General features: G+C 24.3%; 1 protein-coding gene across 7 annotated transcripts in view; it reads right to left on the bottom strand.

Moving 5' to 3' along the window:
• LOC145960497 (uncharacterized) overlaps nt 1-15214 on the bottom strand; it is a 260066-nt gene extending 244852 nt beyond the window's left edge. The window contains exons 1-2 of one of the 7 annotated variants that reach the window (XM_083080011.1): nt 15119-15214; nt 14181-14229 (exon numbers count right to left, since the gene is read on the bottom strand). In XM_083080011.1, the coding sequence (XP_082936137.1) occupies nt 14181-14199 (19 nt within the window). In that variant the 5' untranslated portion in view covers nt 14200-14229; nt 15119-15214. Of the gene's footprint in view, nt 1-14180; nt 14502-14981 lie in introns of all 7 variants that reach the window. The other 6 variants (XM_083080005.1, XM_083080006.1, XM_083080007.1 and 3 more) reach the window with 6 other exon arrangements.
• Between the last annotated feature and the right edge of the window lie 385 nt (nt 15215-15599).

Below are 15599 nucleotides of genomic sequence, written 5' to 3'. Positions count from 1 at the left end.
TTTGATCATCCTAGTTTCTTTTAAGTAAAGACACCAAAAATTTTTGAGGGTTATCTCAAATTTATTTAGTAGAAAGCCCTATTTTTAATCAACTGTAATTGTAGAAGAAGAAAAGACAAATCCAACGATTTATAACATCACGGTCTGACATTAAAATAAAAAAAAATTCAGAGAAACAAAATGAGTAAGTAGGTAATAAGAATGATAATTTTTCGGACAAACTGCGCTAATTTTATTTAATAAATGCTATCTTTTGAAATCTTTTAACATTGATAATTGCGTTGTTTCATATCTTCGGGAGTTATTGGTATATCATCGATATATCGATACTATTTATTTACTATCACCCCAAATCTCATTCTATTTTCTTATGTTTATTAATATTGCTTTTCAACAAGACATGAAGCAATATATTATCAATACTTATTGAACGATTTCAAAAAATACATTGCAAATATACGAAGACATATATCAAGCAATCGAACATGCGCGATATTCTAGAATCCCTCGTGAAATCTCGTATAAGGAATCTGCTATCGATTCCAGCAATTAAGAGAATCAATAAAATGTGCAAAACGAATGGAACACGATGTGTTAATTTCATTCTCACGTTAATAAGCTGAAAAACAATGTATTGATTGTTATTGAAAACTGAAGCTTTTGTTTTTTAGTGAAAAACAAATGACTCAAGAGATTGCAAAAGCTCACATGAAACTCCGAAATAAAATACAATCATCAGAAGATATATTACGAATGTAAAAAATATAAATAAATACATGTAATATTGCGTGTATGTATCAAACAGGAGAATAATACATGAATACATGATATGTGATAAAAAATTGTATATGCGTGCATGTACAATTAAAAACATGATATATGATAAAAAAATTGAACATGCCTGTATGCTTATTGGTATTTTTAACAATTTGTTGCAGATGGAAGTACCGATACGCTAAAGAGCATCCGCAAATTTTGCCTGTTTGGTGATCTTCACGGATTGAATCAAATTGTGATCTAAATAATAGCTTATGATGATATATTAATTTAGGAAAAATTTCAAGTTGAGCGTAGGTTTCGGAAATATGAGGAATTAAAGTTGTCGAAATCGATAAGCGCATCCAACAGTATGTGATGGATGAAAATATCATGTAGACTTTCATCAGTACATTTTTCTCATGGAATCTGAATCAGAAATTGTTTTTTGAAGAAGCCGTAATTGTGCAATAATTCGTTTAAGCAAATTGTTTAAACAAGTTAATTTTGCAATTTCGGATTTGGAAACAGCGATACTCGAAACCACTTAAATTATAAACAGTTCGTACGCATCTTTGCTCAATTCCATGTTCATTAAAGAGTTAAGTAAATTATAAAAGCACGTCTAAGAGCTAACAGTATAAGGAGCTCAGATGAAGATATTGTATTTAATAATAAACTCTTCAATATCAAATTCTTCATCCTACTTTTAAGCCAATATCTTTGAAATTGTCCAATTTCAAGCCCTTAAACTCCGATAAGTATGGCCAATGAGATTTTGAGTCATAAACATGTATATTTTTCTAACTTTGAGTCAACATGATATTTTCATCTATCCCGTACCATTGATACGCTTACCGATTTCAATAACTTTGACACTTCACCGAAACCATTCTTATGCTCAACTTGAAATTTTTCTCAGATTAATATATCATCATAAGCTATCATTTAGATCACAATTCGATTCCGTGATCACCAAACGGACGAAAAAACAAGTGTTTTTGCGGATGCTTTTTTGTCAAAATCATCGTTTTAGAGCTCTCTCTCTGTCTCTCTCTCTCTCTCTCCCCTCCCTCTCTCTCTCTTTCTCTCTCTTCTCAACATTGATTATAATAAAATCATTAGATATTAGATCTCGATAAGAATATCTGGAATATAAACAATTTTCTACTAGACCTGAAACGAGTGAGATTTTTAATTATTCCAAATCTATGGCATTACGAAATCCATAGCATTACGACATCAGCGTATGTCATAATCATCAAATTCCACTATATGCCATGGTTATTGAGATATTAACATTTTTATCTCACTTAAATGCATCATTTAAATTTCCTGCGACATTTAAATCATAGATTACAATACTATTAATGGGCTTTAGATAATATTAAACAATTCACAAAGTTTAAAAAAATCGAAATATCTTCTAAACTATTCATTACTAAATACTTATCTTAATATTTTTATACAGACTAATGAGGAAAATAGATGCTTAATATATATTTAAAAAGTTTATAAAAAATTTCATTTAAAATATAGAGCTTATAGAGAATATTGACCTTAAAATTTCTTAAATGTCCCCATCCTCTTAACAATCGAATATAATATACATATATATTATATATATATACATATATATAAACAAACAAACAATATACATATATATTATATATATTATAATATATAATATATATTATATATATATATATATATATATATATATAATATACATATATATAATATATATGTATATTGTTTGTTTGTTTATATATATGTATATATATATAATATATATGTATATTATATTCGATTGTTAAGAGGATGGGGACATTTCAGAAATTTATTTATATATATGTGTTTAATATATATGTATATACATATATACATATATTATCATATATATATATATATATATATATATATATATTAAACTCTAACATGTGCTACTTCTTTTGTTTGCTACACTTTCAGAGATAAATATATTTATAGATCATAATGGGTCATCTTATAGGCTCTCTCTCTCTCTCTCTCTCTCTCTCTCTCTCTCTCTCTCTCTCTCTCTCTCTCTCTCTCTCTCTCTCTCTCGCACATAAATTTTACAGACACACATATATACACAAATAAAAAAATAATATACAGTTTATAAAATTGTTTTTACATTAATATGAAATTTTACTAAGATGTTTTATTGCTTATCTAAAATAATCAAATAACCTCTAGTTAATTTCGGTTATACGAACTTATAGTTACCTACAGGTAGCCGAAAGAAAAATTCAGCAGCTAATGCTATTATTTGTACAGTCCTTTATCAACTGAACCACAATCCTATTTCAACAATCTTTTAAAAGGTTAGCCATCATTTAACTAAAATAAACAGTACTAATTCAATGCTAATGAATCAGTAGCTGCCAGCTTTTGTCTTATGTGTAAATACATTTTGTAGAACACCTGGCTCTTTTTCGAAATCTCGTTTGTCAACAAAATGATTGCCGATAGATTTGTTTCCATTCATTTATTCACACACATTGATTGCCAATAAATTCAAGCCAATAGAAACCAAAAAAATCAGCTATTAATATAATATTATCATATACAAATAATAATTTTAAAGCATGGATTCTCTAGATACTCTTCCACATATAAATTATATTGCACATACTTTAATCAAATTACACATAGCAATGAATTTAAATATTATTCTCTATTTTAAACAATTTCTACACACACATTTCTACATACACATACATATTTGATAATTATGTATATATGTATATATTATCTTGGCATTAATTTAAATATAGAAACTATAATTTAAAACTTAAAACTGAAATTAAGCCTAATTCTAAAGTTACAACTAAAAAGATAGCACTTAATAATATTGAAACTGAATACATTCAATAAAATTACAAGTACGAATATTTATCGCATTTATTTCCATACATACATATAATTGTATCAAATATCTAGGAAGCGCTTGAAAAAAAATTGTTTTCTTATATAATTATGTCATGTATATAAAATACGGAGCAGACATTTATATTTTTAAATTAATAAATTATTATGTAATAATTTAATAATTATTAATGTAATAATTATTAATGATAAAAATAATACTTGTTGGCAATTTATTTTGTCGGCAATTTGTATATGAATAAATACCTATATACAAATCTGTTCAAATTTGTTAATGATAGTTTTATTAAAATATTTCTCATTTTATAACACAAATATTAATAAATTAATACATGTGTAAATTAATATATGTGTATAAATTATATACAGGATCTTTCAAAAGTCCCGGAACGATTAAATATCTTCAAAATAACTACTTTCCGAATTATGAGGCTTGAAATAATTTCTTTTACATAAACTATAAAATATCTCGTAAAATATTCATTTTTCGATGATCTTACCTCAATACTTTTATGTACAAAATAATGAAAGAAATCAATTGTAAAAAAACATATAATTTAAAAAAAAAGATATGTAATTTGCAATTAACAGTTACATATTTTTTTCTTAACAATTATGTGTTTTCTTTACACCAATTGATTCCTCTCATTATTTTGTAGAAATATTAAGATAATATCATCGAAAAATGAATATTTTATGAGATATTTTATATAAAATTTATGTAAAATTAATAAATTATTTCAAGCCTCATAACTCGAAAAGTACTTAAAAAAAGATATTTCATTATAGTATTTTGGAAAGCTCTCGAGATAAACTACAAGAAATGCAATGAAAAATAGAGAGTTCCATTTAAAAAAACAAAGTTGAACTCCGTATAGCCTTGATCCCTTTACTCAAGGTCTAACGGATATGATCATTCAGTAGAACTTTTAAAATCTTACTTTTGTCACTTTTTTCAAAAATGCTTTGTTTTTGAGATATTTGACCGTTTCGAGACTTTTGGAGGAACTTGTATACTTGAAAATGTATTACGAAAGAGAGATATTCAATGTTAAAAAATAAAATACATATTTATTAAGTACTAAATAATTCTGATTTTATATAAACAGATTTAAACATAATTAAATTTTGCTTGTCACACACACACACACACACACACACACACACACACACACACACACACACACACACACACACACACACACACACACACACACATTCATTTTTAATATCGCTAAACAACATTACATAAGATAATTTAATTTTAAAATCACATCTTCTTTTTTACTTGGTTATATTATTTTAAGTTATTAAATCATAATAGAAACTTTCACAATAGAAAAAAATGTTCAGAAATAGATTGAATATTTGTATAATTCTATAAAACTATTTACTTCTTTCTTTCCTAATTACATGTTATGTTTTTGTAATATTAAAAAAATAAAGAGAATACAAATTGTTGTTTATTAGTAGCATATATATATATATATATATATATATATATATATATATATATATATGCTACTAATAAACAACAATTTGTATTCTCTTATATATATATATATATATATATATATATATATAAGTTATACTTATACATATTATACACTATATACTTATATATATATAAGTATATATATATATATATATATATATATATATACTATAATGTTTATATATATGCTGTAATATTTAATCTTGAAAAGAATATCATATAATATTAAATTAATATATTTCAGTTTCAAAAAGATAAAAGATAAATCTTTATTATTTATGTATTACGCGATTGTGTATATGCATGATGACTTTGGAATGTTCAAATATTTTATCTCGCTTTTACGTTTCAAATCATATCACTTTACATATCGGGGTCTTGAACCGTAATAGCAAGAGCAGCAGTTATAGATGTATTGGTGTCATTGACTTCGGATATTGTTAACGCGATACTTATAGAAAAGTTGAAAGAGATAGTAGAATAGTATTTTGAAAAACATTTATACTGACAGTCTCAATTTTATATATAAATATAGACACACACACACACACACACACACACACACACACACACACATATATATATATATATATATATATATATAACATTTTGGTGAAATTTTGCATCTAATATTACATTAGAAATATTTTTTATAAATTAAAGTAAATTTATATTATCTTTGCGTACTAAAACATAAGTTATATGTAGATACATAAATATATACATATATATATATATATATATATATATATATATTGAATTTTTGAAATGTAACCCTCCACTTTTTATTGCGTATTCAAGGTGGCCTTGTCGTGACCTTGGCGACGCCATCCAAGGTCAAACACATGGCGCCAGTAAATAGACCTTTTTACACCCTACAACTTTTGTTTGAAACAATTTTTTGTAAAACTTCTATTTTTTGTGATATTTCGAGATCCCGACTCTTTCGAACACTCCGTATGCCGTAGCGATGTAATGACACGTTTCCGACTCCAGGTTCATTTGCAAAAAATGATTCTTATGGTGCCCCCGACAATCTCTGAAAATTTGTCGTTGAATTTCCGAACACCCTGTATATTTTCTATAATAAATTAATTTTTAAACTCTAAAGAAATCCACTTTACATATATGATTACAAATAAATATAAAACATAAAATAAGGTGCATTATTAACATATAACAATGAAATTAAAATACTGCTTTTATTTAACATTCCGAATTAAAGTCCTGTTTATCAATTAAATAAGAATAAAATATTTACGTTAAAGTAACAATAACTCTTATTGATTATCGATTATTGTATTGTAAATTAATAAACTAATTTAAAAATAATTTATATATAATTTTTTTGTTTTTTAAAAGTAATTTTATATCTAAATCACTATTTCATTTACATATATATATATATATATATATATATATATATATATTCTGCTATATTTTCATACATAAGCTATATAATGACTAATCTCATAAAATTTGACTATATTTGACTATATTTCGAAAAGTCTAAATTCTTTTATTTAGAAATATATTATTATAAAAATATATTGTATGTATATTTTTTCTTTCTCTCTATTGATCGATATAGTTAAAATATTTTTTTATAACATTAGCTTGCTCTTTCTTTTTTTCTTTTTTCTCGTTGTATCAAAATTTGTAAAAAATTGTTTTCTTATGATATATTTAAAATAGTCTAAAATTTATATTACAAATTTTAAAAAATATATCACGGGCCATATTTATCTAAAATTTATAATAGTTTAAAATTTATTTATAATAGGCCAAAGTTTATTTGTGTATTGTATACATTTTTTTCTCTTCGTCATTAATGATATACATAGCAAAATATCTTTTTATAACAATAGCTTGCTCTTGCTTCTTTTCTTTTTTTTCATTGCATTAAAAAAAAAAATTGCATTCTTAAATTATATTCTAAAATTTATATAAAGTTAATAATAATAAGTAAGGCTTTTACTTTAAATTAATTATTTAAATAATAATTAATATAAATTTAAAAAATTGTATGTAAATTATTTTTAAATTAGTTTATTAATCTACGGTACAATAATATCTAACGTAAATAATGTAGATGTAAACTTTTCGCAGTTTATTCTACGCAAATATAATCTGCACATATTCAGTTATACATATTTTGCTATATATTATTCTTTCATGTTAAAAATATATATAGACATAATATGTATAATATGTACGTGTTCGCAAATCGATATTAATAATAGTTAAAATGAAATAATCACTGCCATTTTTATTTCTTCTCTTTCTATCTCATATCCAATTTTTTTATAATCGACATTGAACTAAAAAAAGGACAAGTTCTTCCAGCGATAAGAACAGGGGCATCCGGAACCCAATAAAAAAGGTCAAAGGTTTCTACTGGAGAAATGAATACAACATACTTTCCATGAATGTTGTACATATTGAACATAATTATATCAATATTAATGTTACTTTTTGGAGAAATTTGTTAATATATAAATTTACATATATGTGTGCGTATTATATATATATTTTCTCTTTCACACTCTTTCAAAGCATAAATTAAAAAGAATAATTTAAAAAAATATATATTATAAAAATATTAAGAATAATTATTACAAATATATAAAAATTTAATACATTCAGAAATATAAACATATATATACTTCATAAATATTTTTGTTGAGATTAAGCTTATTTCGGTAAATCTTGACATTAATTTACATATCACGAATCACTTTCTTCTTAACATATATTATAGCTTATTCCTAAGTAATATACGCTTCAAATTATGTGACATATTCTCTTAAATTCTTGAAATATACTACTTAAAATATCATAATTTTCATACTTACTATTATTTTTCCTTATATACTATTTGTATGTTTATATTTTTTTTGTTTATATTTATTAATTAGTCAATATCTCATTTTGGTACATGCAAAAACATATTAAGTATTTAGCAGAATTTTTATTCAAGCGTCATTTTAACATTATGGTAAAATTATATTTTTTTATTAATTTTTTATAAAATATTTACAGATTTCTTTTATAAAATATAATTAAGTTAACAAATCCCGTGCTACAATGCCGGCTCAAACGGCACAGGGGTTCTATAACGCCCGTACTTTTTTATATTATTTCATTTGAAGATTGTTTCTTTTTAATCAATTAATGAGTCAATTATGATAGAATGATAAAGGAAATGAGAGAGAGAAAAAGATATCAAAGAAAAGTTAATTATTTTGGAACATTCTGTACAATTTAATAAGATATAAAAAGTTGCATACTCTTTTATTTTTAATATTTTTCTTATATTATCTATATATACAGGGTGAGCAATTTTAAGTTACCCACCCCAATAACTTTTTTATTTTTGAATGTACAACAAAATGTTTCAAATAAAAGTTGTTTGACTTCGAGGGGGACAGAAGATGGTGGCAAAAATTTGACCTTGGATAGTCATTTGAAGGTCACATAAAGGTCACCTTCAATTTCTTAAATGGAACCTACTATTTTTCATTGCATATTCTTGTAGCTTATCTCGAGAGCTTTCCAAAACACTATAATTAAGTACCTTTTCGTTAAGTACTTTTTGAGTTATGAGGCTTGAAATAATTTCTTAATTTTACATAAACCGTAAAATATCTTGTAAAATATTCATTTTTCGATTATCTTACCTTAATACTTTTACGTACAAAATAATGAGAGGAATCAATTGGTGTAAAGAAATCACATAATTGTTTCGAAAGAAAAAATGTAATTTGCAATTAACAATTACATTTTTTTTTTCGAAACAATTATGTGTTTTCTTTACAGCAATTGATTCCTTTTTTATGAAATTGAAGGTGACCTTTATGTGACCTTCAAATGACTATCCAAGGTCAAATTTTTGCCACCATCTTCTGTCCCCCTCGAAGTCAAGCAACTTTTATTTGAAACATTTTGTTGTACATTCAAAAATAAAAAAGTTATTGGGGTGGGTAACTTAAAACGGCTCACCCTGTATAAATGCTTTAAATATTTATTAAAAATAAAAAATATATAAATATTAAGTGATGCAAAGAATTCTGTTTCTCGAAGAATTCTAATCTATCATAATTTTAATTTAAAATTAAAAGTAGGGTAGAATCGATTTTTTTCAAGGTGGAAGTAGGAAAACAATCTCTTACAACTCTTACAGGTTTATTTTACAATAAAATAAAACTATGAAATATATGATTTAGAAGGAGAAAAAGGAAGACATAAATAAATTCTATATACTTGCATATTTAAATTTTTAAGTGAGTATTTAATAATGAATAATTTAATGATGAATGCTAATTATGAAAATCTTTATAAAGTTATTAAATATTATGATTTTGAGCACACATATATCCAAATTAAGGTGATTGAAATTAAATCTTTTTTTATAAAAATTATATTTTTATAATATTTCGAAGTCGCATATTTCAAGAATGAAAAGAGAGCGCCACAAAATTCGGAGCGTATATATTATTTAAAAATAATATATATTATATAATATATTAAAAAAGGAAAGTGTGATTAGTAATGTGTTAATGTCGAGGTTTACTCTTTCTAATAATTAGTATTTATTTATATTTATTTATAATTACATATAAAAATGTATTTAGAAAATAATGTTTTCAAATCTTTAATATAAGCATATACAATATATGGGAGAGCATTTACAGAATTATTACACACACCATATTCATTATATGTATATATATATATATATATATATATATATATATATATATATATATATAAACATAAACAATAGGGGAAAGCTCTCATAGAATTATTTTATATAATTTAATATAAAAATACAAGAAAAAGAATAATTTCTATAGCTTTTTTATGCTGAACGTGATCTCAGCTTCAAAATTAGTCGATATATTATAATTTTGAAAAATTTGTTAAAGTTAGGAAATTGAGTTTAAATGATATAATTAATAACTTTTTCTTTTTAGCAAAATTTAATATAATTTTATTTAATTAAATTTTATTTAATTAAAAATTTCTTATTAATCATAATCGATACAAGATTTTTTTCTTGAAAATTTTGCTGCAATTTAATTAAATATGTTATTAGGATTAACCAAATAGTTTTTAATTATATTTATCCAAAAATAAAAGATCTTTCTTAAATTAATTGAATACGAATTTAGCAAAAAAATTGATATTAAACTGATTAATAAATTTAAAATAGATATAACATAGCTAATAACAAAATAAGAAAAAAACATTTAAATTTTGGAAAATTTATATGTATTTATAAAAACTATTTTTTATCCATCATTTTATTATCTCGTTTATATCAAATGAAAACAGAAATGTGTTAAATAAAAAGAAGGTAATGTAGCTTTGTTAATGATTCGTCAATAAAAGACGGCTTAATTATGTTATTGCTAATTATGCTACATCATATCTAAATTTTATTATCGTTGATGATTAATTTGACGAAGCCAGTGGATTTTCTGTTAATCAATAGCGTGTATTTTTTGTTTTGTTTATAATTTGTGTGAAATGTAATTTTATCAATACTTATATAAGACATTTTATAAAAACATATTATTATGTTTCTAGTTATTTTATTCAAAAATCATTAATAAAACTGTATATGAAGTTATTACAAGTTTCTTCCATTTATTCCTGGCATAATGACAGATAAAATTTATAAGAATAAAGAATCTGTAAAATAAAATCTTTCTTTTTTCTTTAATTTCTTTATGTAAGACTTTAACTAATTACACAAGCCTGCGAAATTTAAGATTTAGATAGTTACAAAAAGCAGAATAGATGAATCTGATAGACTTTTTGACGTTAAAAACGAATCTGGCCGCAGAATTTCTCCTATGTCAAATTTTTGAGTAATTTGTAGTTAAATAGTAATAAAAATGGCTATTTCGGCAAATTTTATGAATTTATTACGAGGCAATCTAATTTTTTGAAATATTTCTGCCAATGGGATCGTATAGTATTAGTCTTCACCTTTCAAATCTACTTTTGATGCCGCCGCACGATTGCGATATCCAATAACCGACAAATACGTCGCGGCATCGGCTCGCATATTTCCGAGGCTCAAATCATTTGATACTTTATTGTTATTGATAGTTTTTCATGTCTAGATTCAACCGTTCATGTTAGATAAGTTAGTAGTCGCTCAATTCTTTCACTGAGATATACAATATATAAGACTGGTCATGCATAGTGATCCAATAAGCCATTCCAAATCAACCGTGTTACCTCTCTCTTTACCACGAATCAAAATTGAGATAAAAACATAAATTTTTGAACACCGCCAATCGTTTTTTGAAAATAAAAATGGCGCATCCAATACGGCGGACAGAATCATAATAAAAAGATGTAAAATTTAGAAAAATTTATCAAAATGTGTAACAACTGTATTAGATATATTTTTACAGGACTTTTTTGGACAATCGAACCTGACATATATAAGGCTTTTCAAATTTCAAGATAGTGGATTTGCCATATTGATGCCTATGTATAAATTTTCTTTAACGTAAATTTTCTTATGACTTTATACTTGTATATCTCAGCGAAAACAAATCATGCAGCGGTAATCGAAAATGGATTTGAAAGGTGAAGATTAGTATTATATGATGCCATTGGCAGAAATATCTCAAAAAATTAGATTCTTCCATAATAAATTCATGAAATTTGTCGAAATTGCCATTTTTGGACTATTTAACTATAAATTACTCGAAAACCTGACATGTTGGGGAAAGTCTGCGGCCAGATTCGTTTTCAGCGTCAAAAAATCTATCAGATTCACCTACTCTGCTTTTTGTAACTGATCCTCGCCTATGCTATCCATATTACATAGTATATTATATAATGTCAAATATATCAATCTTTTACACATCTATACTTGTCATAATTATTTTTACATTTCTTTTATATTGAATAATAAAATTATATTATTATAATACATTGTTATAATTATTTTTATATTCCCTATATTAAATATAATGCTATTTAGAAAAAAAATATTCTTGTATTCCCGTGAAGTTTTATAGAATATATTATAATTAATTGGAAATCTCACATATGAGCTCGTCTCTTTAAAAAATTTATTGTATTTTTTAAATAAAAGATATTTAATGAGATTATCCATGATAAAGAATATTAAATATATAAAATAATGGTATGAACAAATAAAAATAAAAATCCCATGTGTACTAAATGTTTTAAAAATGCTTTGAGATAATGTAAAGTTTTAGTTTTTTTATAGTAATAAAGAAATATTATTATTAATAAAAAAATAATTGTAATATAATTATTAACTAATAGTTTGTTATTGTTATTATGTTTTTGTACTTATTAAACATGTTATTATGTTTTTGTACTTATTAAAACAAAAAAAATAATTCACCACTTTTATTGCGTATTTGTATTGTATAAATCATATATTGCACTTATATTGCATATTTATATTGTATAAATCAAACATGAATAGGAAATTTGAGTATTTTATTCTGCTACAAGTACCTACTCTCTTATTGTTAATCATATCACTTTCTCGTTCAACTTTGCGATATAATTCCTTTTGTAATGCGTATCCTATTTAACACATTTACATTTACACGGCACTATCACATCATTATTATATAAATTGCAGGAGTTATGTACCTGAAGATAAGATTTCACATATTCAGTATAATCAATATACTTGTCTCACATAGGATTTATTTCAACTATATCTAACTATAGCTCAATTATATCGAACATTTAACGATCGTAAAATTAATGGATAGGAAACATAGAATAACATAAATAAGAAATTGACAAAAGAAACTATTTCAGATTTAATAGCATACATTGAAAGATAGATACATAATCTGCACGCATTATATATATATATATATATACATATATATATACATTTATTTATTTATCTATTTACTTATTTCTTTATTAAACAGATTCGTTTTCAGCGTCAAAAAATTTATCAGATTCACCTACTCTGCTTTTGTAGCTTATGTTATCAATATTACATAGTATATTATATAATGTCACTTATTTATTTATTCAAGCAGAAATTTTTAAAAATTTATATAATATATGTATATATATATATATATATATATATATATATATATATACATGTCAAAAAATATATTTATATATGTATAAATTATAATAATTTTATTGTATATTTATTTTTATTATTATATATTAATTTTATTATATTTATATTTATTATACTAATTATACATATTTCTTTAAAATTATTTTATACAATAACTGAATTTCCATTTTATAATTAAATATATTATATATTAAACATATGACCCGTATGTCATACATACAAACAGCAATAACACTAAGTTAATTAATTATATATTTATAAAATTATAATTATAAAATTATTATTGATTTTGAAATGTAGGAAATACATTACATTAATAATTAGGCCATTATTATTGAAGATTATTTTATACTATAATTTAAACATTCAATACAATGATTATTTATATTTATATAATTTTTATGTTTATTTTTCTTGTTTAAAAGAAATTTAGACATAATGTGCGTATATACATAAAATAATGTGTACACACACACAACATGTGTGTGTGTGTGTGTGTGTGTGTGTGTGTGTGTGTGTGTGTGTGTGTGTACGTATGTATATACCAGTATGTATGTATGTATGTTTGTACGTGTTTGTGTGTGTGTGTGTGTGTGTGTGTTATTTGCAATATTTTTATGACATTTTTACATATTTTTATATATATAAGAATGAATATAGAAATGTCATAAAAATGTTATAAATATAACACAGAATTGAATGATATCATAAATAATCGATCACAGTTTTTATGATAAATATTTATAATAAATAATGCATCAGACTAATTATGCTAATTAATATTTAGGTTGTATTATATACGTTAGGTTATATAAGTTATATAGGTTTGGTTAGATATATATTAAGACATAATTTGTAACATTTAGTAATTTAAATATTTAATTGAATTCTGCTCACCTAGCATGATCGGGTCCATGGAAAAGATGTTTAATCCAGCAGCCGTCGGCTACATATAAAGTAAATTTCTGTGTTGCGCGTGTGATATTCAAAATATATTTAAGATTTTTGTTAATTTTTCGTTGGTAATCATTTGCCATGAGCGTTATACTTTTCCAAACATAATTTTAACACAACTTTAATTTCTTGCGCATGCAATATTCGAGTTATAAATAATGAATAATCCAATACAAGACAGTGTTGCGTAAAGTTGCATAAATAATTGTAAATAATATCGGTGAAAAAATATCTCAATATTTTAGATAACAAAATTATAAAGATCTAAAAATTTCGATTTAAAATTTATAATTACAAACACATTGCTTGACACATAACAAAGACAATGGTACACATAGCACACGTGTGTGTATGCACGTACATAAACACACGTGTACGCAAATATTTATATAATTTTGATAATTTAAATAATTTACACATACACACACACACACACTATTATAATCTTGATATTTACAATATTTCAATTTCTTTATATATTTTACAATTATATATTTTACAATTATTATATTTTTATATAATTGCAAATATATCATAAACTGCAAATGTATATTTTGATAAATTGCCGCATATGAATATATTTTAATAATAATACATTTAATAAATTATATATCAATACGTAACAGTTACATAGTTATAATAAATCTTAAAATAAAAAAACTTAAAAAAATAAATAATCATGAAATTATTATTTTGCGGTATTATATATATAGCAGTACAAAAATGTAATAATAATGATTATACATAGCAATACATAGCACAAACTAAAAGCGCGGACTTAATAAGGTAGATTCGTAAACTATTACACCGCACTGTCTTGCTTGCGTACACCCGAATCGTAACATTGGCAAATGAGTAGACGAAAAAGGAAGCACGGATACAGTCAATAGTGCGCGGCTCGCCCTTCGTTGCCTCACTGACTGAAGCGACAGATTTACCAGAGCAGCAATAAGAAATCCCTCTACACGCCTCTTAAAGCATAAGTCCCCGCCTAAATGTGTTCTACTCATACACATATACATTCTTACAATAAAGTATCTTATAAGAGTATTTAAAAGAATATTGACTAAATTAAAAAGGAAAGAGATGTTTATAGGTGAATTAAGTTTCGCCTTCATACATACTATATTTATAAGCATGTGAAATATTAAAAGAAAGAGAAAATTTATAAAAGCAGGACCACAAAACCCATAGTTTAAGAAAGCAACAAGTGATTAACCAGCCGATTGGTGGACGATCATGTAAAATGCATTCGGTCTTACAGAACATTCTTATATACGTAATGCACATTTATTTACACGCTCGCGCATAAACATTCATACGCACGCTCGACTGCGAGCGTAATCGAATGATCAAAACCGA

Source organism: Camponotus vicinus, unplaced genomic scaffold, assembly GCF_025532165.1.
Source record: "Camponotus vicinus isolate PSW18456_S1 unplaced genomic scaffold, iyCamVici1.0 SCAF_10, whole genome shotgun sequence".
In the NCBI taxonomy this organism is placed as follows: Eukaryota; Metazoa; Arthropoda; class Insecta; order Hymenoptera; family Formicidae; genus Camponotus; species Camponotus vicinus.
This window is presented reverse-complemented; position numbering and strand designations above follow the sequence as displayed.